The 27757-nt window shown below is 38.7% G+C and overlaps 1 protein-coding gene across 3 annotated transcripts in view; it reads right to left on the bottom strand.

Annotated features, from left to right (window-relative positions):
* The window catches only part of FGD4 (FYVE, RhoGEF and PH domain containing 4), a 238296-nt gene that overhangs the window by 88056 nt on the left and 122483 nt on the right, over nucleotides 1–27757 (bottom strand). Inside the window, exon 1 of one of the 3 annotated variants that reach the window (XM_070453909.1) lies at nucleotides 20663–20816. The exons of the other annotated variants lie outside the window; for them this stretch is intronic. Within the exon in view, the coding sequence (XP_070310010.1) occupies nucleotides 20663–20768 (106 nt within the window). The 5' untranslated portion in view covers nucleotides 20769–20816. Of the gene's footprint in view, nucleotides 1–20662; nucleotides 20817–27757 lie in introns of those variants that run through there. 3 annotated transcript variants of the gene reach the window in all.

Here is a 27757-nt window from a genome sequence, read left to right as displayed (position 1 = left end):
GTCCATTGAGTCAGTGATGCCATCCAATCATCTCATCTTCTGTCATCACCTTCTCCTCCTGCCTTCAATCTTTCCCAGAATCAGGGTTTTTTCCCCCAAGGAGTCAGTTCTTTGCATAAGGTGGCCAAAGTATTGGAGTTTCAGCTTCAGCATCAGTCCTTTCAAAGAATATTCAGGACTGATTCCTTTAAAATGGACTGGTTAGATCTCCATGCAGGCCAAGGGACTCTCAAGAGTCTTCTTCAACACCACAGTGCAAAAGCATCAATTCTTCGGTGCTCAGTTTTCTTTATACTCCAACTCTCACATCTGTACATGACCACTGGAAAAACATAGCTTTGACTAGAAGGACTTTGTTGGCAAAGTAATGTTTCTGCTTTTTAATATGCTGTCTAGGTTGGTCATAGCTTTTCTTCCAAGGACCAAGCATCTTTTAATTTCATGGCTGCAGTCACCATCTGCAGTGATTTTGGAGCCCAAAAAATAGTTTGTCACGGTTTCCATTATTTGCCCACCTATTTGCCATGAAGTGATGGGACCAGATGCCATGATCTTAGTTTTCTGAATGTTGAGTTTTAAGCCAGTTTTTTCACTCTCCTCTTTCACTTTCACCAAGACGCTCTTAAGTTCTTCACTTTCTGCATAAGGGTGGTGTTATCTGCATATCTGAGGTGATTGATATTTCTCCGGGCAATCTTGATTCCAGTTTGTGCTTCATCCAGGCCAGCATTTTGCATGATATTCTTTGCATATAAGTTTAATAAGCAGGGTAACAATATAGAGTCTTGATGTACTCCTTTCCCTATTTGTTCCATGTCTAGTTCTAACTGTTGCTTCTTGACCTGCATACAGATTTCTCAGGAGGGTATTCCCATCTCTTGAAGAATTTTCTGGGATTTGTTGTGATCTACATAGTCAAAGCCTTTGATGTAGTCAATAATGCAGAAGTAGATGTTTTTATGGCATTCTCTTGCTTTTTCTATGATCTAAAGTATGTTGACAATTTGATCTCTGGTTCCTCTGCCCTCTCAAAATCTAACTTGAACATCTGGAAGTTCTCTGTTCATGTACTGTAGAAGCCTGGTTTGGAGAATTTTGAGCATTACTTTGCTAGCATGTCAGATGAATGAAACTGTATAGTAGTAGTTTGACCATTCTTTGGCATTTTGTTTCTTTAGGACTGGAATGAATACTGACCTTTTCCAGTCCTGTGGTCAATGCTGAGTTTTCCAATTTTGCTGGCATATTGAGTGCAGCACTTTCACAGCATCATCTCATTGTTTTACTCTTTCTCTTTGCTATGATCACTGAGGAAGGCTTTCTTATCTCTCTGTGTTATTTTTTGGAAATCTGCGTTCAAATAGGTATATCTTTCCTTTTCTCCTTTGCTTTTTGCTTCTCTTCTTTTCTCAGCTATTTGTAAGGCCTCCTCAGACAACCATTTTGCCTTGTTGCATTTCTTTTTCTTGGGGATGGTCTTGATCTCTGCCTCCTGTACAATGTCAGAAACCTCCGTCCATAGCTCTTCAGGCACTCTGTCTACCAGATCTAATCTCTTGAATCTGTTTGTCACTTCCACTGTATAATTGTAAGGGATTTGATTTAGGTCATACCTGAGTAATCTAGTGGTTTTCCTTACTTTCTTCAATTTAAGTCTGAATTTGGCAATAAGCAGTTTCTGATCTGAGCCACAGTCAACTCCTGGTCTTGTTTTTGCTGACTATATAGAGCTTCTCCATCTTTGGCTGCAAAGAATATAATCAATCTGATTTCAGTATTGATGACCATGTGCACAGTGTTCTCTTGTGTTGTTAGAGGGTGTCTGCTATGACTAGTGCGTCCTCTTGAGAAAACTCTGTTAGCCTTTGCTCTGCTTCATTTTGTGCTCCAAGGCCAAATCTGCCAGTTACACCAGGTATCTCTTGACTTCCTACTTTTGCATGCCAGTCCTCTATAATGAAAAAGACATCTTTTTTTGGTGTTAGCTCTAGAACGTCTTGTAGGTCTTCATAGAACTGCTCAACTTTAGCTTCTTCAGCATTAGTGGTTGGGGCATAGACTTGAATTACTGTGATAATGAATGGTTTGCCATTCAATATATAGTTAGAGTTAACTGGTATAATAAATATATATATAGTGAGCTGCTACATATAATCTATATAGTTAACTGCTATATGATATAGTTAACTGCTATAACTGCTTTACACATTTTACCCCCTCCCATAGTACTCATCACCTTCTAACAAACTGCATTATTTATTTTGTTGTCTCTCTCCCCTGGTTAGAATGTAAGCCCTGGGAACATCTTATGAACATCACCTGCCAAATTAAGTAGATGCTCAGTAACTAATTGTTGAAGGAATAAATTCTAGACACTTTAGGCAAGTTTCTCTTCATCTGCTTTCATTTTCATTTTCTATTTCATGAGAAGTGTTTTCTAAATTCCAACAATAAGGAAAGATGGAGCTGCTTGAGAACTCAATCTACACAAAATTTCAAACATTCCATTCTGAGGTGAAACTTAAATATTCCAAGTTATTTATATACAAATTCTAAATATCTAGGGGGAAAAAAGGAGAAGGCAATGGCACCCCACTCCAGTACTCTTGCCTGGAAAATCCTGTGGATGGAGGAGCCTGGTAGGCTGCAGTCCATGGGGTCGCTAAGAGTCGGACACGACTAAGCAACTTCTTTCACTTTTCACTTTGACTCATTGGAGAAGGAAATGGCAGCCCACTCCAGTGTTCTTGCCTGGAGAATCCCAGGGACAGGGGAGCCTGGTGGGCTGATGTCTATGGGGTTGCACAGAGTTGGACACGACTGAAGTGACGCAGCAGCAGTAGCAGGGGGATAAAAAACTTTAGCCAATTCATCTTCCTCAACCCAGGAGATTTCTAAACATCTGGAATTGTGGAACTATCTAGATGTTTGATTAAAAAAAAAAAAAAAAGTGTAGCAGCAAAAAGTCCCAGCAATGGACTAAAATGTAGTTTTATTTACATTTATTAGACCAACTAAAATGCACTATAGCTACCAGTGTTTCTGACTCAGCATCTGATACTACCTAAAACTATAGAATAGTATAGAGTTAAACTGTTAGGAAAAGTAAATTGCTTCAGATCTTTGAAGTTCAAAAGTAATATGAACTTAAAACAAGTCTTGAAGGTAGGTAACTGTAGATATTCCTTATTTTTAAAGGTTCCACTGTGTGGGGAAATTAACAAGATGGCACCAGTCAAGCTCTCTCAACCCATGCTCTCAAGCCCCTCTCACCCCATGTTCTGTAAACAATGACGTTACACAGTTATGTACGGCTGAGATCACTTACAGAACTGTGCATGCGTGTCATGAGGTACTCGCTTGGTTACAGGCTACGTTTTGCAGTACGCCTATAAGAACATCACCCTCGAAGCCCTGGCTGCTACTGCATCAGTCTACACTGGAGTGACATCATGGTTACGTCCTATGAGGTTGTTATGGCTACTTATGTTGTGGCTGCTCCTACAGATGCTGCATCAGCCAGAAGAGAGGCTGTGTTATGGCTGCCATGCCAGCCAGGAGAGAATATTCTTGTCTGTAGTTCCTATGGCCACTCAAGTTTCTTTCCAGCCTCTTACCTCGAGCCTTGCCTACCCTGGATTCAGCAAATAGTGTGGACAGTGTGAACAGCAAGACATCTGGTGTAACAAATAGGATCAGCAATACACACTGCTTTATGCTACAAATAAAACATGTATAAAGGTAACTGTTAATACTGTAGCTAAGGCAAATCCAACAACATATGTAATGAGATAAAATAAATGCAGCCTCTGAAAACACAAAAATAATTTGTTTTCAAACTAGTAACAGTTTATTTTCCTGAAACATGTTTCATAATTTTATTAAAATTTTTGCTACTCAAAAGTAATGGAAAGGTTAATAAAATTTCTAAAGACTGCTATAGAGACTAATCCTTTCAAAGTTAAAATTTTATTAGATGAACTGAAACACAACTCACTAAGACTGAGCTCCAATTTTGATGGAAGTTTTGAGTTTATAGATGAGGCCCACAATCACAGTACCTGTTATGTATATGTACATATGCTGTGGCTACTGTTCAGTCACTCAGTCATATCCAACTCTTTGCAATTCCATGGACTGCCAGGTTTCTCTGGCCATGGCACTTCCCAGGCAAGAATACTGGTGTGGCTTGCCATTTCCTTTTCCAGGGGATCTTCCCGAACCAGGGATCCAACTCGCATCTCCTGCATTGGCAAGTAAATTCCTTACTACTGAGCCACCTGGAAAGCCCAATACAGCAGACTGCATATAACACTACAATTCAATCATGAGTTCTAGGGGTCTGAATCCCTGCTCCCCACTTTCAGAGTGATCAATTTGTTAGGTGCCATGAATCCCCACACAGAAAGTGCTGAAAATCACATTCCACCATGCCTTCTGGGTTGGTGCTGGGACTGCTTGATCAGTGTGTTCTGCTGTGCCTTGGTATAGTGTGATTTTGGGTAAAGACCAAACTTCCTCTGCATCATCCTGAGTGGGGAAGGGAGCTGGAGGCAGTTCTTCCACCCCCAACCATACACTGATGGAGGTTCTCCTTTTAGCCACAGTAAACAAAGAACGTTGGTCAAGATTACAGAAAAACTCTTGCTATTTAAAGCACAAAAAAATTACTCTGTGTCTACAGCCATGACCAAAGTGGAAGGTGAGAGTAAAGACAAACCACAATCAATAGCATGTTGTTCTTTTTGCCTACTTGCAAAGGACAGTTCTAGTTGACACCATCTGAGCTGGAGGAGGTTCATAGCCTGCGGTGCTTTATCGGATAAACTGCTGCCAATTTATTTGTTGTTCAGTGGCTAGGTTATGTTCTACTCTTTGGGACCTCATGGACTGCAGCATGCCAGGCTTCCCTGTCCTTCACTATCTCCCAGAGTTTGCTCAAATTCGTGTTCATTGATTCCATGATGTTATCCAGTTTATAACAACACCCATTTTTTGGTTCCTTCTTCCTTATAACCAAGTGGAAGAAACTGAGCCCTAGATTTATCAAAATATCCTGTATTACTACTGTACTGACAATGAGAAATATCCCTGAGAAGCTGTCCAACCTCATCAAATAAGTGCTGAGTTTTGAAGTCATCACACTTTTGCCAGAGTCTAAGGTTTATAACAATTTTAAGTTTTGAAACTGATGAACAAACCATGAAAGACCTCTAAGTATATTAATGTGCAGATGGGCCTGCTAACTGGTGTTAGATTTCCCCATAGGATCATCTGTATAAGCTCAGATGCTGCACACTCGCACACCTAGGCAACTTTCCTTGATCCCAGAAGCATAACACATGGCTGTTTCTGGGCCAGTTGTACTAGTTCTACAGCTAGTTTACTAAACACCCCCTCGGGCTTTCTAGGTGCCACTAATGGTAAAGAACCTACCTGCCAACTCAGGAGACATGAGATGGGTGTTCAACCCCTGGATCAGGAAGATCCTTTGAAGGAGGGCATGATAACCCACTCTAGTATTCATGGCTGGAGAATCCCATGGACAGAGGAGCCTAGAAGACTAGAGTCCACTGGGTTGCAAAGAGTCGGACACAACTGAAGCAACTTAGCACACATGCAAACACACCTTTCCAGCAATTTAAAGATTCTTCAGGGTACCTCTGTCATACAACTCTCATTTGCCTAGGTTCAAACCCTGGCTTTACCATTTAATAGCTGGGTGACTGAGTTACTTAAATTTCCTGATCTGTAAATGAGAATTCATAGGATTTACAGTAGTAACCCTCTTATAAGGTTGCTGTGAAAATTATGATTTAATTCTAGTGAAAGTACTAGAGCAGTAGCTAGCACATGATAATTGCTATATAACTATTTGCTATTAGTCTTATAACCCATATAATACTCAGTGCTGTATAATTGTCAGGGTGGTGGATCAGGGGACCAGATCTTTACTCTCTCCTTGCTCTAATCTCTTAAGGCCCTTCTCTTTTGCTTCCTCCTATGCCTGCCATTCTCCTTATATTTACCCTTACCAAGGCCTGAATTTTGATTTACCAGCACTTGCTCATACTTGCTTACTGGCAGCTGCCATTTGCTTCAGTGTCTCTGCTACTTTCAGGGATTTCCTATAGGCCATTTTGGATAAATTCTGACCAGTTGATGACCCTTTTGCAAATTAATACAACAATGAATTATTTACAAATAAGTGGCCTGGCACATTAAACATGATAACAGTATTAGTAAGGACAATGCGATATCTGACTTTTTTTTGGCTGCCCCATGAGGCTTGTGAAATCTTAGTTTCCCGACCAGGGACTGAACCTCGGCAGTCAAAGTGCAGAGTCTTAACCACTGGACTGCAGGGAATTCCTTGAGCCTGACATCTGATGCAGAGTAGAATCTGCTGTGAAGGAAGGAAAGTGAAGTCGCTCAGTCGTGTCTGACTCTTTGTGACCCCTGGACTGTAGCCCACCAGGCTCCTCCATCCAAGGAATTTTCCAAGCAAGAGTACTGGAGTGGGTTGCCATTTCTTTCTCCAGAGGATCTTGCCAACCCAAGGATCGAACCCAGGTCTCCTGCATAGCAGGCAGATGCTTTACCGTCTGAGCCACCAGGGAAGCCTGAATTTGCTGTAGATCGTTTTAATCCCAATTTAATGATTATTCTTCACCTTTTACCATGATTATAAATACATATCCTGGATTCCATTGCTTTTTTCATTTTTCCTCCATTTTACATTACTCACAATCACTAGTTTTTAACAATCATTTTCTGAAAAGCACCTTTAACTGCCCATAACCCCTTAAATTCAGTATTTAATAGCTCTCATCTTTATGCCTCCAAAGTACAAACAACTTTTATAAGCTCTGAGAATATCCAATGGTCAACTGCAAAATGAGTAACAAAACCTTCTACTTTATTCTTTTTTCCTTTGATTCCTAAGTGATAACTCCTTAATTAAAAGTGTCAGGTACTCTGCTAATTACTGGGGACAGGAGGACAAGTAAAACAGAATATTACCCTTGGCTAATTCTGAAAGAGATATGTACAGTCCCAAAGGTGTCAGTCCCCTTGCCCCCATCCCTTTGCTAACTGCCATCAGGAGGCAACTGGACCATTTACCCTATCAGCAATGGCAGAGGATGAAAAGGAGAGAATTAGTAAGGGACTGACTTAAGAAGGGAGGGACAGAGAGGAGGAAAGGATAACATTTACTTAGGCTCCTGACTAACTGTCAGGGAAACAGTGCCTTTCACTTTAAGAGTGCAAGAAGACTAGAGTTCTTTCACTTTAAGAATGCAAGAAGACTAGAGTTCCGCATGCAATATTACAGGAGTCTGTGAGACTGTGCAGGAAGAATAGTCTGCCCTGTTTCACTCATTAGGTTTGGCCAATCTTAACACTCTACCTGCCTCATTTTCCAATCTCATTGTTAAACTTTTCAGATATATCCCCTCTGAAATTTTCTTTAAAATATCATTTCAATGCTTGTTAAGGTAAGGGGGAAAAGCCTATTTGCCCCATGCAAGGTCAGTTAAAAGAGACTCTGACCCATTGGTTTTTTTTGCCCCAATAATTCTGGGTTAATCCCTTGTCTTTCTTCAGAAGGGATGATTTCCTTAATTTTATCAATAACAATAACAAATATCAGTCAAGGGATTAGGCTGGAGGGAGAGAAAATGCACTTGAGAGCAGGGCCAAGTTTCTGGGTGCTTGTGGGTTCCTTCAGGACTCACAGAAGTCCATTAAAGAGCCCAGGTGAAAAGTAACAGCAGTCTTCACAGGAGGTGTCACGTGTCCTAGGACAACTTTCACCAAAGTGTGTCCTGGGAACAAGATCTCTCAATTCCCCCCTCTACCACTCCACCATAACCAACCAACTAATCATGATTCTACGTGAAGTATTTGTGACTTGCCAAATTTGACAGTTTTATCTTGCAGACTCATGATACCAATAGGCATAGTGAGGCATCAAGAGCCCTACAGTAAAAAAAGAAAACAAAAACCTGTTTAACTTTGAACCCAGTATATGTCCAGGAAACATTTTTATCATTTATTGCAAGTTAAAATCCTGTGGTGCTTAGAACACATTTTGGGACAAGTTTCCCCAGGAACTCCTCCTGTTCTAACAAACATTGCTCAGGCTACTTCCCATACTTTCCTAACTCCACCGCTCCTGACTTCCTGATAATCCTTTTGGCTGCCCACATGACCATAACTCTCAAATTATTAACTGAAACTCCAGCCTGGCCTTGGCTTTTAGACATGACCCTACTGTCCCCAGTTTCAATGCTGCACAATCCCACAATGTGCTGACCACAAAAGCAGCACTCGGGGCAGATCCAGGATGCTTGAGTCCTGCACATGGACTCTAAAACTGGAGTAGCCGTCAGCTTTAAACAAAATGAGATTAAATGACACTGTGTAATTCTGCCAGTCTGCTTCCACTTCCTTGCCATTCTCTCCATCTCTCTTCCTCTCACCTGCGAAATCCCACAGCCTAGCAGACAAATGCATACAGTTTAGTAGACACTTAGTTCAATCCCTGGGTCAGGAAGATCCCCTGAAGAAGGAAATGGCAAGCCACTCCAGTAGTTTTGCCTGGGAAATCCCATGGACAGAGGAGCCTGGAGGGCTACAGTTCCATGGATTGGCAAAAGAGTTGGATACAACTTAGCAACTAAACAACAAGGCATTTTAGTGTCCATGACAAAGATGAGTCAACTGAGGTGATGTTAAGTGACTAGGTTGGTGACAGATGTCATATCTACCTATAGTTTGTAAGTACCTTCTGGGCAGGGACTCTACTGATAATCCTCTGGTTTTCACTCAGCAAGTAACAAAGTGATTACATCTGTTATAGTATAACTATTTTCCATGACTCTGTGCCTCTATTTCAGCAAATACTGTGCAGCCAAGAGCTTCCAAATACCCAAGACATTAAAAAAAAAAAAAAAAAAAACTAGATTAAGAAAAATGTAAGAGTGAGAATCTCATTTGGAGTCACTAAACGGAGACAAGACTCCCAGATTTCCCTTTTCCCAGCTTTGAACCGCCTCCTTACTTGTTCTTCAGTCTTTCGATTTCTGTTATCTTTGCTCTAGGATAAGTCTCTTTAGGAGACTCTTAGATATTCCCTTTGGAAACCAATAGAGTCTCTTAGGCTCACTTCATGCTAGTCTAGTCTTCCTTAGCTTTCAGCTACACAGCTGTTGCTTCTGCTAAACCTGATCCAGGCCTCTTCAACGAGGCACTTCCACATATGTCATACCATGTGAAAAGTAACAGCAGTCTTCACCTTCAGCATCCATAAAACGTATGTAGGACAGATATCTGCATATTATGGTTGAAGAAAGTAAGGTTGGTAAATAGTGGTAAATCCAAGAGTCACACCAGGATTTTTTATTCCAAGGTCAGTCCACTACAACTGATGGCCCTGTTGTCAGGCTTGTTTGTATTTTGCACTGGAAATAAGCTCATGATCTGGAGCTGTATTTCCAGTATTTCTGGGGCTATGAGGACTCATTAGTAATCACTCTGCTTAGCCAAAGATTCCATTAACCACATACAAGCACTATAGTGATCTTAAATCCAAATGAACTGAAATATTGATCTGAGAAACTAAACATACCCTTTAAATTGTTAATGACCCCCTATTTGTCACAAGTCCAAGTTTAAGAAATATTTTGAGTTTTTAAACAAAGTCTTGGTATCTACTATAAGAAATTAAGATCATAATAAATGACCTCAGGGAATCAGGTCTCTATTCCATTCAAAAATTCTACTAAATCCAGCAATCACAACTTGCTACAGACTTCAAAGGACTAAAGTGTATTTCTTCTTCATAACTGGAATACAGGCCAACATTTTTCCCTACCTGAAGACTGATTATAACTGTGGGTTGGAAGTAAAAGATAAAAAGTTAAAAGTTAATAAAATTTTACTAGAATACAGTCACACTCCTTCTTGTGTATACTGTCTATGATGCTTTTTGCTAGGTTGACAGTTAAGTATCTAAAACAGAAACCGTATGGCCTGCAAAGCCTAAAATATTTATGATCTGGCCCTTTACAGAAAAGGCTTGCAGACCTTGACCTAAATAATCAAGGCAACAAACCACAAATTAGTACTATAAATGTTATGATATTATATGATATAACACTATTACTGATATTACAACACTACTGTTATGATACTATAACACTATTATTATTATAGCACTATGTCATAATACATTCATACTATAATTTTCAGAATTAATCTTGGTTCCATCCCCAGCTAGCAATAGGATCCCAGGCAAGGAAAAACCTCTAGGTTTCAGGGAACTCACTGGTGGCACAAGTGATCTAGCACATTTGGGGTTACAGATGACCCTGGGATATATTTGGTAAATTAACAATGTTACAAGGTATAATCTTTGGTTTGTTATTGGTTTAAATCCCACATTCCCAGCATCCTTGTAATTCAGTTGCAGGTGCCTTCCCATTTTTCACAAAAACTATCTTCCCCAGGAATCTACTGCATGTGAATTAATAAGCCAACAGGTCATGCTTTTTGGTCAGTGCTGCTCAACCATGAATCACCATGGAGCTTTAGAAAAGAAAACTATAATACCTTGGCTGAATCCCAAGCCAATGAAATCACAAACTCTAGGGGTTGGGACCCAGGAATAAGTGTGTTTTAAAGATTCCGAGGTGATTCCAATGTGTAGTCAAGGTTGAGAACCACCATTCCTGTTGTCCTGGTAACAGGCTTGGATCAAATTAGTATATTCAGTGGAAGTTGTATGAAATAAATTTCATAATTTTAAGCTGTTGAGCTGAAGTTCCACCAAATTTATATCACAAAAGGTGGATTCCATGAAGATGTGAAATTTTAATAGAACTGGTTTAGGCTTGCAGCATCAACTGACTCTTGTGTAAGTCATAGCCAATGCTTCTGTGTTGAGTGTGAGGCCCTCTTCAACATCTGGTTGATAAAGATTATCTGATTTTCAAACCCAGTACTGGGGGAAAAAAAAAAAAGACACCTGCTGGGTTTACATGAAAAGCTACCTTGAGAATCCAGAAGGAGATTATTTCTGGCTGATGGAAAGTATGGCCAACTTTGCTATGGAAGAAGAGACTTTTGAAAATAATAAAATTAAAAATTTTTTTGACTTCATAAACTCTGAAGAAATAAAAACAGATGTAAGAAATGAACCTGAAGGGCAAAAGATGGCTTTTTTCCTAAGAGCTATAGCCAACTCATTTATTCAAGATGTCTGGTTTACAAGTTAACCAGAATCTTGGCTTTTCTTCTTCCTTTTTACCTACTGCCAAACTATTTTCCATTTATTCACAATAAATTTATCTGCAGGTCCAGAGAGAAGACAAAAATCAAACTGGCCAAAATGTTTCATAAGGTTTGACAAGGATGTTGCTAAAACCAAACAGAATTGTTTTTCACAATGTCAATTACAGCAACCAAGACTGGACTACTATTTCTCTACACAAAGGGAAAAAAATACATCCTTTTCATAAGCAAATCCTTCCTGACCTAGTTTGATTTTCATTCATTTTGTATCTGCTTTTCTGGTTTATTCTTCTGAACTTAATTTCTCTAAACCTGGTTTCCAGCACCCAAAACATTCTAGCCTAATGCTCTCTGAAAACTAAGTTCAGAAATTTTTACTGCTCTAGTGCTTATTGCTCAGGCACAGATCACAGGTAGATGCAGACTTTGATTACTGACAGTTTTTCTAAAAAATCTGACAAGGTAGGTGGTTTTCCAAAAAGGGCATAGTGACAATCTGTGATCTATCTCAACTTTTTTTATCTTGATACTCTTTTAAGACAAATATTAACATAAATATCATTTGACTAGAATTTTAATGCTTCACAGCTTATGTAGATATTTGCTTTCCTTACTCCTGGCTGTGTAATCAGACCAGCAGGACTCATATTTTTCCCCTGGCTACACTTCTAGACCAGGAGCACAACAGCATTGTGTGTTTAGCTTTTAACACTGTGGGCGATTGTTCCAAGTCATGCAAAACTTAAGAGCAAATACTGATCTAGCTTATCTTTTATTTCTCATATGTATTTTTTGGTTGATAGAGGAAGGAAGTAGGGAAGAAAAATACTCCAATTTATCAAATATAACCATTTCTCTAATTCTGAATTTTAAAACTGCACTACATAAGTCATATTTAGTTATGTCTAACACGATTGCTCCTACAAATAAAAAGTTTATTCATGCAATGATGAAACCAATCTTATTACGCTCTTGCTTAAAATTCTATAATAGTACTGAAAGCTCTGTAGGAAAAACTCCACTGTTTCCAAACAGGACCCTTTATCATCAGACACAAGCCTGTGAAAGGCTTCATGTCTGCCTGCTCACAGTCATGCACCCCCAACGTTCTATCCACATTCTGATCTTCTCCATTCCTATAACACACTATACTTCTTTTCAAGTCTGTATGGTTTTGCATATTGGTTCCCTTAGCTCAACAGTCTATCTTTAAACACGTTAATCTAGTTTCAAAATCACCATTTTTGAGGAAATTTCCCTGAGTCAGAAAAACAGTCAGTTGCCCCTCCTTTTCTATTCTCCACACACACATTTTTTTTACCTGTACTATGACACCTGTCATGCACAATCACTGCTTTTACTGGTTTTCTACCCTTTCAAGTAGTTTAATAACAACTGTTGAAGAGGAAGCATTTCTAGATTGCTACATTTTATTCTATCTCCTTTCTTTTCCTATCATTTTCCTAACAGGAGAATTTCAAAGAGCTAAATGTCTTAAACAGAGGAGGGGAAAAAAAGAAAAACAAAAAAGGGAAGGGAGTACACCCTTGGAACTTAGCAAAATACCTTAAATAGTTTCTCTTCATCTTGCCACAATTTTCTTCATGCAAACTATTCTCTGAATTTCTTCGTCTCAAGAAAAGAGAGATGGAGTGCTTTCCATTTTTAAAGGAGTACTCAGGCTGCTGGGCAGAGAACAGAGTTCAAGAAGTTAATAATCCAAGGAAAAGTTGAGCATGACTTGAAGCAGAGGAGTAGCAATGAAGGCATTAACACATGGTCAGTTTGATATCTTTCAAAGCAGGACTGATTGACAGATTGGATTGACAAACTGGGGAGAGGAAAAAAAGATTCAAGAAGACTAGTTTTAGGCCTGAGCATAAGAAGTAATGGTTACTACATAATGACATGAGATGACCAGGCTACAAAGGTTTAGGGGTTTTTTAATGAGAAGAAAGAGAGTCTTTCCCCAGGCTAAGTTTTAATAACCACCATGCAGAATGCCCAACTTCGATGACTAACATTATTTTTCTTCTCAGAGGCACTTTTCTGTGGCCTGCTTCAAGATATGACTTAAAAACTACAGATCTTGGGTCAATTAGCAGAGGAAAAACCCTTAGAAGGGTCTGATCTGAATAGGGTTTAACAGGGACTGCGGGAAGGAATAAGTTAGAGAATGTATTTAAATCAGAGTGAAGACCTTCAAAAATATATTTCAGGCCAATAAAAATTAGCTTTGTGGGGCTTCCCTGGTGGTCCAGTGGCGAAGACTCTCTGCTCCCCATGCAGGGGGTCCGGAGTCAATCCCTGATCAGGGAACTAGATCCCACATGTCACAAGTAAGACCCAGTACAGAAAACCAAAAATAAATGTTTTTTTAAAAAATTAGCTTCCTGGACTTCCCTGCTGGCTCAGTGGTAAAGTGTCCACCTGCCAATGCGGAAGACACGGGTTCCACCCCTGATCCAGGAAGAACCCACATGCCACGGAGCAACTAAGTCCATGCACCGCAACTACTGAGTCTGTGTTCTTAGAGCCCAGGAGCCGCAACTACCGAGCCTGTATGCTGCAACCGAAGCCTACACACCCGAGAGCCACTGCTCCACAAGAGAAGCCACCACAGTGAGAAACCTGCACTAAACGGCAACTAAAGAGTAGCCCCTGCTCTCCACAACCAGAGAAAAGCCGGTGGAGCAACAGAGACCCAGAACAGTCAAAGTAAAATTTTAAAAATAATACTTTTTATTTTATGAATGAAGGGTATTCCAGTGTCTAAGGAAAACTGTTCAGGTTTAAATCTTGCTTTTCTTAATTTTAAACAAATTTTTATCTTTATTATGTTACAATTATACATCTTTGAATCCATGTAAACACACAATACTGTCATTCCATGAGTCCCCACTTTATATTAAGTGATCTTTATATTAAGCAGAAACAGGACATGATATTGGAAACTTCACCATCTGCACCTTCTTCAGCCAGCTTTCCTCCCCACAGTCTAAAATGGGGCCATACCAAACTACTTATGGGTCACATAACATGAGAGACCTTGTGGTTTCTCATTCCGGCAACTTTGCACATTTTGCCTTTCCCTTCTCCAGGGGATCTTGCAACCCAAGGACTGAACCCACGTTTCCCGTATTGGAGGCGGATTCTTCACCAGCTGAGCCACAAGGGAAGCCCTCCTGCCTAGAATCCTCTAAACATGCCTTCCCCCATATTTCCCCATTTCATGAAGTTGACTTCTTAATTCCCTAAATCTCAGCATTACTGATACATCCCCAAATCACAAAACTGCATTCTCGTGTGCTCCCCCAGCCCATTATGCACACAGTTCTATTTTCCCATCTTGTATTTTTTTGTGTGTATGTTTGGTGGTCCGTTTGCTCCAAGAGAGCACAGATCACCACTTGTTTGCTTCCTTATGTATCCCCACTGCTTACCAATGGGCCCGGCACATTGAATACCTATTAATATGAAAGTACTTTGGGAATTTTTGTATTGACTAAGCCAAAGCCTTTGACTGTGTGGATCACAAAAAACTATGAAAAATTCTTAAAGAGATGGGAATACCAGACCACCTTATCTGCCTCCTGAGAAATCTGTATGCAGGTCAAGAAGCAACAGTTAGAACTGGACATGGAACAACAGACTGGTTCCAAACTGGGAAAGGAGTACATAAAGGCTGTATACTGTCACACTGCTTGTTTAACTTACATGTAGAGTACATCATGTGAAATACCAGGCTGGATGAAACAAAAGCTGGAATTAAGACTGCCAGGAGAAACATCAATAACCTCAGATATGCAGATGACACCACCCTTATAGCACAAAGCAAAAGGGCACTAAAGAGCCTAGTGATGAAAGTGAAAGAGTGAAAAAGCTGGCTTCAAACTCAACATTAAAAAAACGAAGATCATGGCATCTGGTCCCATCACTTGATGGAAAACAGATGGGGAAACAATGGAAACAGTGACTGACTTTATTTTCTTGGGCTCCAAAATCTCTGCAGATAGTGACTGCAGCCATGAAATTAAAAGGCACTTGCTCCTTGGAAGAAACACTATGACCACCCTAGACAGCATATTAAAAAGCACAGACATTACTTTGCCGACAAAGGGCCATCTAGTCAAAGCTATGGTTTTTCCAGTAGTCATTTGTGGATGTGAAAGTTTGACTATAAAGAAAGTTGAGCGCTGAAGAATTGATGCTTTTGAACTGTGGTATTGGAGAAGATTCTTGAGAGTCCTTTGGATTGCAAGGAGATCAAATCAGTCAGTTCTAAAGGAAATCAGTCCTGAATATTCATTGGAAGGAATGATGCTGAAGCTGAAACTCCAATACTTTGGCCACCTGATGCGAAGAACTGACTCACTGGAAAAGACCCTGATGCTGGGAAAGATTGAGGGCAGGAGGAGAAGAGGACGACAGAGGATGAGATGGTTGGATGGCATCACTGACTCGATGGATATGAGTTAGAGCAAGCTGCAGGAGATGGTGATGGACAGGCAGGCCTGTTGTGCTGCAGGCCTGTGGGGTCACAGAAAGTCAGACACGACTGAGCGATTGAACCGAACTGAATTTTGGGGATGGTAGGACAATAGATGATTTTGTCTCTCAACTTTTCAAACTTTCTGCACACTTGTTATACAATCTTCATAATAAAAAGACTTTAAATCCCTTTCTTAAAAATGACCCCACCAATTGAAATTACCACCAATTTCAGATCACAGTGACTTGAACCTGGTTGAATTTGATAGTTGGAATAACTAATACAGTCCTTTATTTCAGTGCCTGAACTAACTTTAGTCTTTTCTGACTAATTAACCTGGTTGAATTTGACAGTTGGAATAACTAATACAGTCCTTTATTTCAGTGCTTGAACTAATTAGTCTTTTCTGAAACAGCTAAAAGCAAAACAAACGAAAATCTCCCTCAAGAAGAGATAGATACTCAGATAAACTGAGAAACAGAGTGAAAGTACAGTCAGCTGTCCGTATCCTAGAACACAGAACCTCTGGATCCTGGGTGCTGATTATACTATGCCATTTAATATAAGGGACTTGTGTATCCCTGGATTTTGGTATTTGCAGGAAGTCCCCTGCAGATACCTAGGGACTACTGTACCTCACTAGATCTACGCCAGCCTATCTGTAGATTGTAAGTTAGGGAGTTCTAAGTGGGGTAGAGAATTTATTTTTAATCCTAGTCTTTTCTGAGCTGGTTATATTAATATTACTCCAGGAGATGTTGGAATTATAACATAATTGTATATTCTGTATATTAATATTCTGCATATAATTATATATATTCTATATGTATAGTAACATAATTATATATAGAAATGTAATTATAATTTCATATTCTGGGATTATAATACCCAGAATATAAGAAATATCTGCTACAAATAAATACATCAGAAAATTGTATATTTGATTGTTAAAAATGTTTTACATTAGTTAAGTCCATTTGCTCTATTAGCAGTAAGCATCAAACTCAAAACATTCTCCCTCTCCCCCGAAACTCTCCTCACAAGTATATGTTGAATAAAAGATGAATATAGGTTCCATGGGGCTTGCCTGGTGGCTCAGATGATAAAGAATCCATCTGCAATGCAGGAGATCCAGGTTTGATCCCTGGGCTGGCAGGATCCCTCGGAGAAGGGCATGACCACCCACTCCAGCATTCCTGCCTGGAGAATTCCAAGAACAGAAGAGCCCAGCAAGGCAACATCCACGAGGTCACAAAGAGTCAGACACTGAGCAACCAACACTTTTACTTTCATACATTCCATAAGAAAATTGAAGGTATTTTTCTGATGTCTGTCTTAAACTCAAATGTGTCCAAGTTCCTAGCTCTTGAAGAGCCGAACACTCCTCTTTAACACATAAGTTCTCATTATGCATAAAAGCAAAAAGTTCACTTTCTCCCTACATTTTGCAGTCTTCCTGGGAAACTTCCTCAAACCCTCCCTGGTTGTTGCTTGTTGCCTCGAACTCCTGACCCAGCAGCATAAGGGCTAAGAGGATGGGCTGTAGCATGAAATTCTGATTTACCTCCTGGTTCCGTCACATGTTAGCCATGCGACCTTGAACAAATTTCTCAACCTGCCAAGCATCACTTTCCTTGTTTATAAAGCAGATATAATCACAATGCCAGTCTCATATAGTGCTGCTATGGGGATTAAAGAAATGGGAAGTACACTGCTAGACATATGACAAGCAACACCTACACAGAATGTCTATTATGCTTTGTTAATTGCTTCTTAACATTGTAAACTACTTCTCAAAAGGTCTCTTGCTGTCTCCATATTAATTTTCTAAGAAGCATGGATATAGCCACCTCCTCTAATTCTCCCAGTTTCTGCTAAAGACTAGGAAATAACAAGGAGAAATTACAATTAAAAAACAAGCAAACAAAAAAGGATGAGGAGGACACAAGATAAAATATTAGCTGGCTTCTTTTAGCTTACTGATTAAGCCATCTTGCTCCTTAGCCCTGGCAGGCCACCAAGCTTGTAGAACTCATCTTAATAGCATATTTGGGGAAACAGAGGGAGGAGCAAGGAAAGCTCATGCTTTCCCAGTACTTACTGCCCCAAACTGCTGCTTTTTGTGAATTAAAATTTGTTAACATAGAGGAAGTAGTTTGAAAGTGAGAGACAGACCATTAAATGGTAGAAATATCAGTTACTGAGACATAGAGAGAAGACAACAAATTGTGTTATTTAGTAAATGCTTTTTCTCCCTAATGTTAGATCTTGGCTACGTTTCTGAGCCAACTCCCTTCCCACTCCCCTCAAACCGTTTTCCTACTACTGCCACCTCAGAATTATAGCTTTACCCTTACAAAACAAAAAAGCCTGTCACAATATTAAGCGGTTCTGTTCAAGCTGTTTGGGTCCCCACATAGCGCTGCCACTGCCAGAAGTCCCAGTTCTATATCCCCCAACCTACACACCAAATCTGACCCTTATTAACAGTCTCACACTTTGACTCCAATTTTTAAAAAAAAATTATTTATTTTTAATTGGAGGATAACTGCTTTACAATACTGTGTTTGTTTCTGCCATATATTAACATGAATACAATAGCCATAGGTATATGTATGGCTCGCTCTTGAACTTCCCTCCCACCTTCTACCCCATCCAACCCTTTTGGGTTGTCACAGAGCACCAGCTTTGAGCTCCCTGTATATTATAGCAAACTTTCATTGGTTATCTAATTTTACATATGGTAATGTATATGTTCCAATGCTACTCTCTCAATTCATCCCACCCTGTCCACAATTCTTCTCTATGTCTGCATCTCCACTGCTGCCCTACAGATGAGTTCATCAGTACCATCTTTCTAGATTCCATACATATGCATTAATATATGATATTTCTCTTTCTCTTTCTTTTAACAGACTTCACTCTATATAATACACTCTAAGTTCATCTACCTCATTAGTTTCTTTTAATGGCTGACTAATATTCCAAACCTCTTTATCTATTCATCTGTCTGTTTACATCTAGGTTGCTTCCATGTCCTGGCTATTATAAATAGTGCTGGAATGAGCACTGGGGTACAAGTTTAAATCTTAATCTTGAATTAGAATTTAATTTACATATAGTTTGAATGAAAACCACGTTATCATCCCTGCAAAGACTAACAAATACTTCCCATTGAGTCACTCTTCACGTTTCATTTTTCTCTTCAGTTTTCATGTGAGTTTGTCTATAAGCAAAAGTTTTTAAAAAGGAAAGTAAAATATGGGACTTTTCCTACAATTGTACTGCTTACTGTTAACTTGATTAAAGTTATTTAAGAAAAAGAAAAAAATAAAAAGGAAAGTTTCTTCAAGTCATTAAAAAAAGATAAAACTTTTAGAAATAATATGTACACTAAATGCACATATTCAAATTTTTTCTTGAACAACTTAATAGCAATAAAATAACCAGTGGTGTTGGCAGGAAGTGCTACATTACTGTCCTTTCAGTTTACAAACCATAAAAGGAACTTCTAAAACCCACACTGTAGTGGCCCCTCACTATAAGGAGTTGTCCATTAGAGCAGAAAATTCGAGTAGCACTTCTCTCCAATGATCCTTAGCTATTTGAAGGTGTAATGAGAAGAAACAGATGTTGCGTCAGAGAAAGAGAGAATTCACTAACCGAGAAAGGAAATACTTCCCCTTTGCTGCTTTTTAAACAAATTTCATGTTTAGAGTGTAATGGTAAACCATGTGGGGATCACAAAAACTTTAAACTTTATGCAAGAAGAGTGAAACGCCTGCAAAGGAACTGAGGCTTCTTCCTGGATAATGGAGGGAGCCAAGGCAGACGTGAAGTGGGTTACTCAATCTCTAGCAACTACTAGAACCCAGGAAAAGAGCCAGCCAAGACTGTGCAGCTGCAGGAGGGAGCCTCAGCTTCCTGGCTGCAGAACTGTGACCAGCCCCACCCTTGGACTTCCATACTCAGTGCAACTCCCACCCCTCTCCCCCGCCACCCCCCAAGGCCTAAAGAAGGAAAGAGTGACACTTCGAGGAAAAGAATCCTGATAAACTATGAAGACTACCTGTTTTAAGGTTCAGTTCATTTTATTTAACAGTGTAGACAGCAGTGTAGACATTCCTCAGGAAGATTAACAGATGCACTCAGAGAGTGGGAAAATACCATCACAGAATTAAACCCATCTCAGTTTTAAAAAATATTTTTAGCAGAAATTTCCTGTCACATGATTACATTTCTACCACAGAGAGTTTCATTCCTCTTTAAAAGAATAAATTTTTCATTAATACACTCCAGAATATTGGAGGAGAAAAACGATGGCTTAATACCACTAACAACAACAAAAATGCATCCATGCCTGTCTCTATTTGCTATCTCATATTGAAAAGCAGGTAATATTCACTCTTCTAAACTTTGCTAAAACAAGACTGGGATGGTGGATGATTTGTTTGCTTGAACAGAACAGTATTCTGTGCAGTAGTACTTGAAAATGTTTAGTAGCAAATATTTCTTAGCTTTGTTCACACCAGAAATGAAAGAAAAAAAGAGAAAACTGGTTTTCTTTCTCTGCATTCTCCCGTCAGTGACTAAATTTTCAGATTTCTAATGTTAGTAAGAATGAGTCAGAGAAACAGAACTATTAAACTTGTATTTTGCTAACCCAGAAACAGCCTCCTGGAAGAAGCAGAAACCATAAATAGAGTACATATTTGAATGTTAAAGTTGAAAAATAATGTGAACCTTATTCTTAACTTAAACCAAACTGCAACTTTCATGCCCTTTAAGCATACTATTGTAAAATGACCCACATAAACTGGAGGGAGAAAAAAAAGAGAGAGAAAAGATACACTAGAAAATAAAACTACTTACCGTCATCAGTGGACATCATTTCATATATACTGAAAATTAGTCTACTTTGGTTTGATAAGAAAATATTTGGCTTTACTCTTTTAAAGTTCATGAGATAAAACCTCATTCCTGGCTCTAAAGCCTCTTGCAGCCACAGGTCAGCTGGGAGCTCTGATGATGCACTCTTACTTCAGGACCTTCTCAGACCTCACTGCTCACAGAAAACCTCATGCATAATATGCCACTCCTCCCCAGAGGAGGGTTGCTATAGTGTTTTTCAAGAGACCAAGTATATGAGGATGGAGAGATGTCTGTTTATTACAATAAACAACAATGAAAGCTCATGGAAGCATCAAATGTACTAGAAATACACTTGGGAATAGGGCAGTTTATAAACTGACTAATTCCTTAACTATTAGTAATGCTCTAAAAAAGCCAACATGAAAACAGTTTGTTTTCACTTGAACTGGGTTCATACTCTGGACCAAAGAGGTTTACAGATTCAGGATTCACAGGCTTAAGATGTTAAAATGTCATTTTGAAAGATCTCAAATGCTATTTTGCCACTGAAGACTTTCTATTTTAGCACAGTTCACGACCTTGGTGCAGGGTGAGTAACTACTACTCATAAATTTCCTAAGGAAACCAAGTTTTATGTGATTTCAGAGCACTGTTTACTTATTTTTATATATCTTTATAAGTTTTTATCATTTATCAGTACTTTCAAAGTTTTTCATAGCCCTGAAAAATCAGAAAGTGTCAATTAAAATATGTATAAAACCACAATGAAGTAACAGGCTATCGACCTCACTCTCACAGGTGAAGGCAGTGTTTCCAAACCCCTCCTTAGTGTATCCAGATGCGGTGGTTCTCACACACCAGATCATCTGGATGGAATTTTAAAACACACACTGCCTGATCCTATCGCAGGAGTTGAATTCAACCCCAGGATCTGCACTTCTAACAAGCTCCCAGGTGATGCTGACATTTGTTGGTCTGGGACTACACTACAGGAATCACAGTTGGAGAACCACTGGGGCAGAGACTTGATACTCAATGGCAGCCTAAAGCTCTGACTCAACTGCACCTGCTGAGGAAATGTTAATATCAGGGCAGGTAGGAACACTCAAGGTGTGGTATGAGGGAACTATGTATTACACACTCAGATAAGGCTCATCAGGAAGTAAACTTATCAACTTAATTTTTAATAAAAGAAATCTGCATATTAGGCATGAATAGACAATTACAACATGGAGAAAAGGAGTCAAAAGAGAAGAAACCTGAATTGCCTTTTATGTCCTTCACAAACTTCACCTGTCTAAAATTCACTGTGTCAGGAAAACTCTTTATTTTTTGACTCCAAAGACCACTTAGCCTTGGCAAATTTCAGTAATGCAAAAAGCAGAATGTTTCCCTGTCATAAAATGCACCAATTTTGTGCTTGCTGAATTTTGATAGCCACATTTAAATTATAATCTGAGGTTTGGTTTTCAAACAAACACCTTTTCGGTTTTTATAGCTAACATTTACTTTGTGCCTGGTGCTCTGGTAAGCACCTTCCATGCAGCATTTCATTAAATCCTCACTGTGAGGTAATAATAATTTGTCAATATTTTACAAAAGAGAATGCTCTTCTGCAAAAGGAATAAATAATATAGGTAAGGTACGGAGTAAAAATTACCATTCTGCAGAAGAGAAACCTAGGTTTAACAGGTTAAAAATCTTGGCCAGTAACACTAGTAAAATAATAACCTCTAAGAAATTCAATTCTCTTTTGCACAATAAAGATATAATAAAATTCATGTTTGAATCTATACAGTAAAAACCACAATAGGATTTGCAGCTAGGAAGTGATAATTACAGTTTTAAACAAAATATCATTGACTCTTATTGTTCACAATGGATAATCTGAAATTATATTCGGCATCTGCCACAAACTAGCGACTAAATTTAAGCTACTCACTAGTAGTCATGGCAGTTTCTTATAAAATTAAACCAGCACTTCCATATGACCCAGCAATGACACTCCTAGGTACTTACCCAAGTGAAACGAATACTGACATTCACAGAAACTTGCAAATGAAAATTTTTAATTTATTTATTTTAATTGGAGGATAATTACTTTACAATATTGTGATGGTTTTTCCCATATATCAATGTGAACCGACAACACGTATGTACATGAATGTTTACAGAGGCTTTATTCATAACCACCAAAAGCTGGAAAATACACAATTGACCTTCAATCAGTGAAGAGATAAGCAAACTGTGGTAAATATGTCTTTACAACACTCAATAAATGAACTAAAGACACTTGCATGTGTGTTAGAAGGAAGCCAACTTAAAACACTAGAGGACTTCCCTGGTGGCACGGTGAATAAGAATCCCTTGCCAATACAGAAGACATGGGTTCAATCCCTGGTCCACAAGATTTCACAAGCCACAGAGCAACTAAACCCATGGGTCACAACTACTGAGCCCGTGCTCTAGAACCCAAGAGCCACAACTACCAAGCCCATTGCTGCAACTACTGAAGCCCAGGTGCCTTGAGTCTATGTTCCACAACAAGAGAAGCCTCCACAATGAGAAGCCCACACACCACAACTTAGAGTAGGTCCTGCTCACCCACAACTAGAGAAAGACCATAGGCAGCAACAGAGACCCAGTGAAGCCAAAAATAATAAATAAATGCCACACATTTAAGATTCCATATGACATTCTGGAAAAGGCAAGCACAGTTCAGTTCAGTCACTCAGTCGTGTCTGACTCTTTGCGACCCCATGGACTGCAGCATGCCAGGCCTCCCTGTCCATCACCAACTCCTGGACATTACCCAAACTCATGTCCATTGAGTCGGTGATGCCATCCAACCATCTCGTCCTCTGTCATCCCCTTCTCCTGCCCTCAATCTTTCCCAGCATCAGGGTCTTTTCCAATGAGTCAGTTCTTTGCATCAGGTGGCCAAAGTACTGAAGCACACAGAGACAAAAACTAGATCCAAGGTTGCAGGAGGCTGGAGGAACTGATTGAGTACAAAAGGGTACAACAGAATTGTCAAAGGTGATGGGAATGCTTCATATCTGCATTGTTGTGCTGGTTAAATGACTGTATGCATTGTCAAAAACTCAGAACTGTACCCTGAAGAGGGTGAATTTTACTGTATATAAATTATCCAATAATTTAAAAAAATAAAGATTTTTGGTATTATCTATTGCCTTTCTTGTCATCAATAGTGGAGATAGCTACTGGTTCATTGTATTTGTTTCCTGTGATTTTTTTTTAAAAATCTTGAAAAAATACAGCCGCTATGGAAAACAGTGTGGAGATTTCTTAAAAAGCTGGAAATAGAACTGCCATATGACCCAGCAATCCCACTTCTGGGCATATACACAGAGGAAACCAGATCTGAGAGAGACACGTGCACCCCAATGTTCATTGCAGCACTGTTTATAATAGCCAGGACATGGAAGCAACCTAGATGCCCATCAGCAGACCAATGGATGAGGAAGCTGTGGTACATATACACTGTGGAATATTACTCAGCCATTAAAAAGAATTCATTTGAATCAGTTCTAATGAGATGGACGAAACTGGAGCCCATTATACAGAGTGAAGTAAGCCAGAAAGATAAAGACCATTACAGTATACTAACGCATATATATGGAATTTAGAAAGATGGTAACGATAACCCTATATGCAAAACAGAAAAAGAGACTCAGATGTATAAAACAGACTTGTGGACTCTGTGGGAGAAGGCGAGGGTGGGATGTTTCAAGAGAACAGCATCGAAACATGTATATTATCTAGGGTGAAACAGATCACCAGCCCAGGTTGGATGCATGAGACAAGTGCTCAGGCCTGGTGCACTGGGAAGACCCAGAGGGATGGGGTGGAAAGGGAGGTGGGAGGGGGGACCGGGATGGGGAATACATGTAAATCCATGGCTAATTCATTTCAATGTATGACAAAAACCACTGCAATGCTGTAAAGTAATTAGCCTCCAACTAATAAAAATAAATGAAAAAAAAAAAAAGACAATGACCAAAAAAATAAAATAAAATAAAATAAAATAAAATCTTGAAAAATTGAAAAGTGACCTAATTAGCTCCGCACACAATGTTCATTTGTGAGCATGAAGTTTATAACAATATATTTAAAAGGATCTTTCAAATTACTGTTTGTTAGTTAATTAGTAAGATTATTTGTCATTGACATCAGTCTTGAAAAATATCTAAAATCCATGCTAACCAACTCAGTTATTCACTTTAGTTGTGTATTAAAGACTCTGAAGCAACTTAATATGCACGCACAAAGACTTAGTGGATTGTCACCCTGCTATCAGGCTTCTCCTCCTTGTAGAGTAATTATTTCTTTACAAATTCTGTTGAGTAAGGAAGTCAGAAAGTTCTCCCAGTCACAAGGTATTTCATAACCACTTGCTTCATGACTATATTAAACTTAGTTTACCTTTTATTAAAGGCTGCTAATATTTTCAAGAGCTTACCATTTCTAATGTAAATGATCTAAAACAAAAATTTTACCATGTAACCTGTGCTTCCTGAATTAAAATTTACTAATTTATAATGTCTAAAAGAAATTCTAGACATGGATGGTGGTGATGGTGGTAAAACAATGTGAATGTACTGATGCTAGAGAACTGTACACTTAAAAATGGCTAAAATGATAAATTTTATGTTGTGTATATTCTATGTACACACATATGCTGTTCCTCAATCTACTTGTTCATGTTCTCTACTGCCTGTACTGTTTCTCTGCATTCTTTCCTTTCTTCAGTGTCTACCTTGGACAACCTATTCACTCAAGGGCTCCAACTCCTCCACTAAAACATCTAATTCCAGTACCAACCTTTCTTAAACATTCTCCTTCACTGGAGAAGGGAAGTTTAAACTTTATCTTAAGGGATGAAGATTTCATTATGCAGCAAAGAGAGGGAAAGGATCTTATTTCAGGTTGTAAAGTGAGGAAACATGTAGCAGATTCACAAATTTCATTGTGGCCTGCAGAACTATTCCTCACTTGTCAGCTGATATCCTCAATGGCTGCTTACTGCATTGAGAATGAAATCCTAACTCCTTATAAGGCCTCAAGGCACTGGTCCTTGCTTACCTTTCTAGTCTCATCTCTTGCCATTCTGTTTTCAAAGTATATTCCCAAACCATGTTCCATCAATCATGGATTTTAAGAAGGAAGTTAAGAAAACTGTTTTCTCTTCATAAATTTCCACAGAAACCTACTTTTTTTTTTCCCCCCAACTTTGAAATAGCCATGCAGTTTCCAGAAAAGGCTCCTCTGAGGCTTTAAGAAAATAAAACTTGGCCTTTGCCCTGGCCAGGTCAGATAAAGGGTAAATAAAATACAGCCAGTTACTTGCTACTAACGTGGGAGTAAAGAGAGAGAGCTTTCATTTCTCTTTTTTTTAATTAATTAATTTTTTAATTGAAGGATAATTGCTTTACAGAATTTCATTGTTTTCTGTCAAACCTCAACATGAATCAGCCATAGGTATATATATATCCCCTCCCTTTTGAACCTCCCTCTCATCTCCCTTCCCATCCCACCCCTCTAGGTTGATACAGAGTTTCCTGAGCCATACAGCGTACTCTCTTTTTGACCAAGATTTAAGTACTGTCTTCCTTTCCCGAAGACTCTAATGCACTACTTACTGGGGCAACAGCTGTTGCTTAGGCCTTTGGTGTTGGCCCAAATATTCCTAAAGGACAAACTCAATGTAAAGAAAAAATAAATATAACCCTAAATATAACCAGTATCTTATCTTTTCAAATGATCCACTCTACTTATTATTTCTTCCCTTTTACCCCACGATAATATGGCACAATTAAAACATGGAGTTTAATTTCTGATGCAATCTCAGAAGTGTACAGTAAGTCCCCTACATATGAGTTCCATTCCAGGAGCACATTGTTAAGTCCAAGATTTGTTCATTAAGTCCAACAAAATTAGCTCAGGTACCCAAATAACACAATTGGCTATATACTACTGTACTGTACTAGGTTTATAGTAGTTTTCACACAAATAATATATTAAAAAACAAATATATAAAAATAAAGAAAACATAAAACATTTTTAATCTTACCATACAGTGCCTTGAAAAGTACAGTAGTACCAGCTACATCACCATTGCTTTTATGCTTGCTTTCAGACATCCTGGGCCTCAAATAATGACACTTCACTACTGTTCTCTATATAAGCACTGTAAAGTCCACAGAAGCACGACCACTTGCAGAGGGTTCATGCAGGAGATGATGTGCACCAGACACATGAACAAGGCATTAAACAGGCAAGCGCATGTCTACATCTTTGAAAGTTTGCAACTTGAAAGTTTGTATGTAAGGGACCTTCTGTATTACAGGAATAAAGAAAACTCCAAAGAAAGAAAGAAAAATTTACATTTAGATTTCAATAAGCTTTTCAATAACTTTTCTAAGTTATTGTCTTGGTGGCAGAAAAGAAGACCAAGGAGAAAAAGGCAACTTATCATTTTAATTAAAAAAAAAATTTAAGGTCCATTTCCATCATATGGGCCTTAACTGATGAATTGGTACTTGATAAATTACAAATGTACTTGTTGAAAATTTTAAATTATGATTCTAGCAATCTATATATTGTGAACTTTACAAATAATGCTCAAACAGATTTTAAGTATTATACTAAGAACTAAAAAATATCCATATAGTCTTTTAGGCACAAGAGTTTGAACATTAATGACTAGTAGAACTCAAGATAAATTACTTTATAACAGTCAACAAGCCACTATTAAGGGAGTATGGAGTATTTTTATCTTTGACATAAGGTAACAGGGACAAATGTATTTAGCATCCATGCAGATAATGAAAATGGGTAAGCATACAGGTTTAAAACAGTATGAATTAGTTATATGGCAAATCAGAGAATAATTTTTTAAATTTAAATTTTAAAATTCAAAAAACCATTGTGTGAGTCAAAGAAAACTTGGAGCCATCGATTTGAGGTCCCTTTTAAAATTGTTTAACCCATTTATTAATAACTACAAAGAAATACTGAGTCCTTACATGGGATTCAATACAGTTCATTGCTAAGAACTTAGGAATCTTTTTT

This window comes from Odocoileus virginianus, chromosome 23 (assembly GCF_023699985.2).
Source record: "Odocoileus virginianus isolate 20LAN1187 ecotype Illinois chromosome 23, Ovbor_1.2, whole genome shotgun sequence".
Lineage (NCBI taxonomy): Eukaryota > Metazoa > Chordata > Mammalia > Artiodactyla > Cervidae > Odocoileus > Odocoileus virginianus.
The sequence above is the reverse complement of the archived record's forward strand: the minus strand, read 5'-3'. Positions and strand labels throughout refer to the sequence as shown.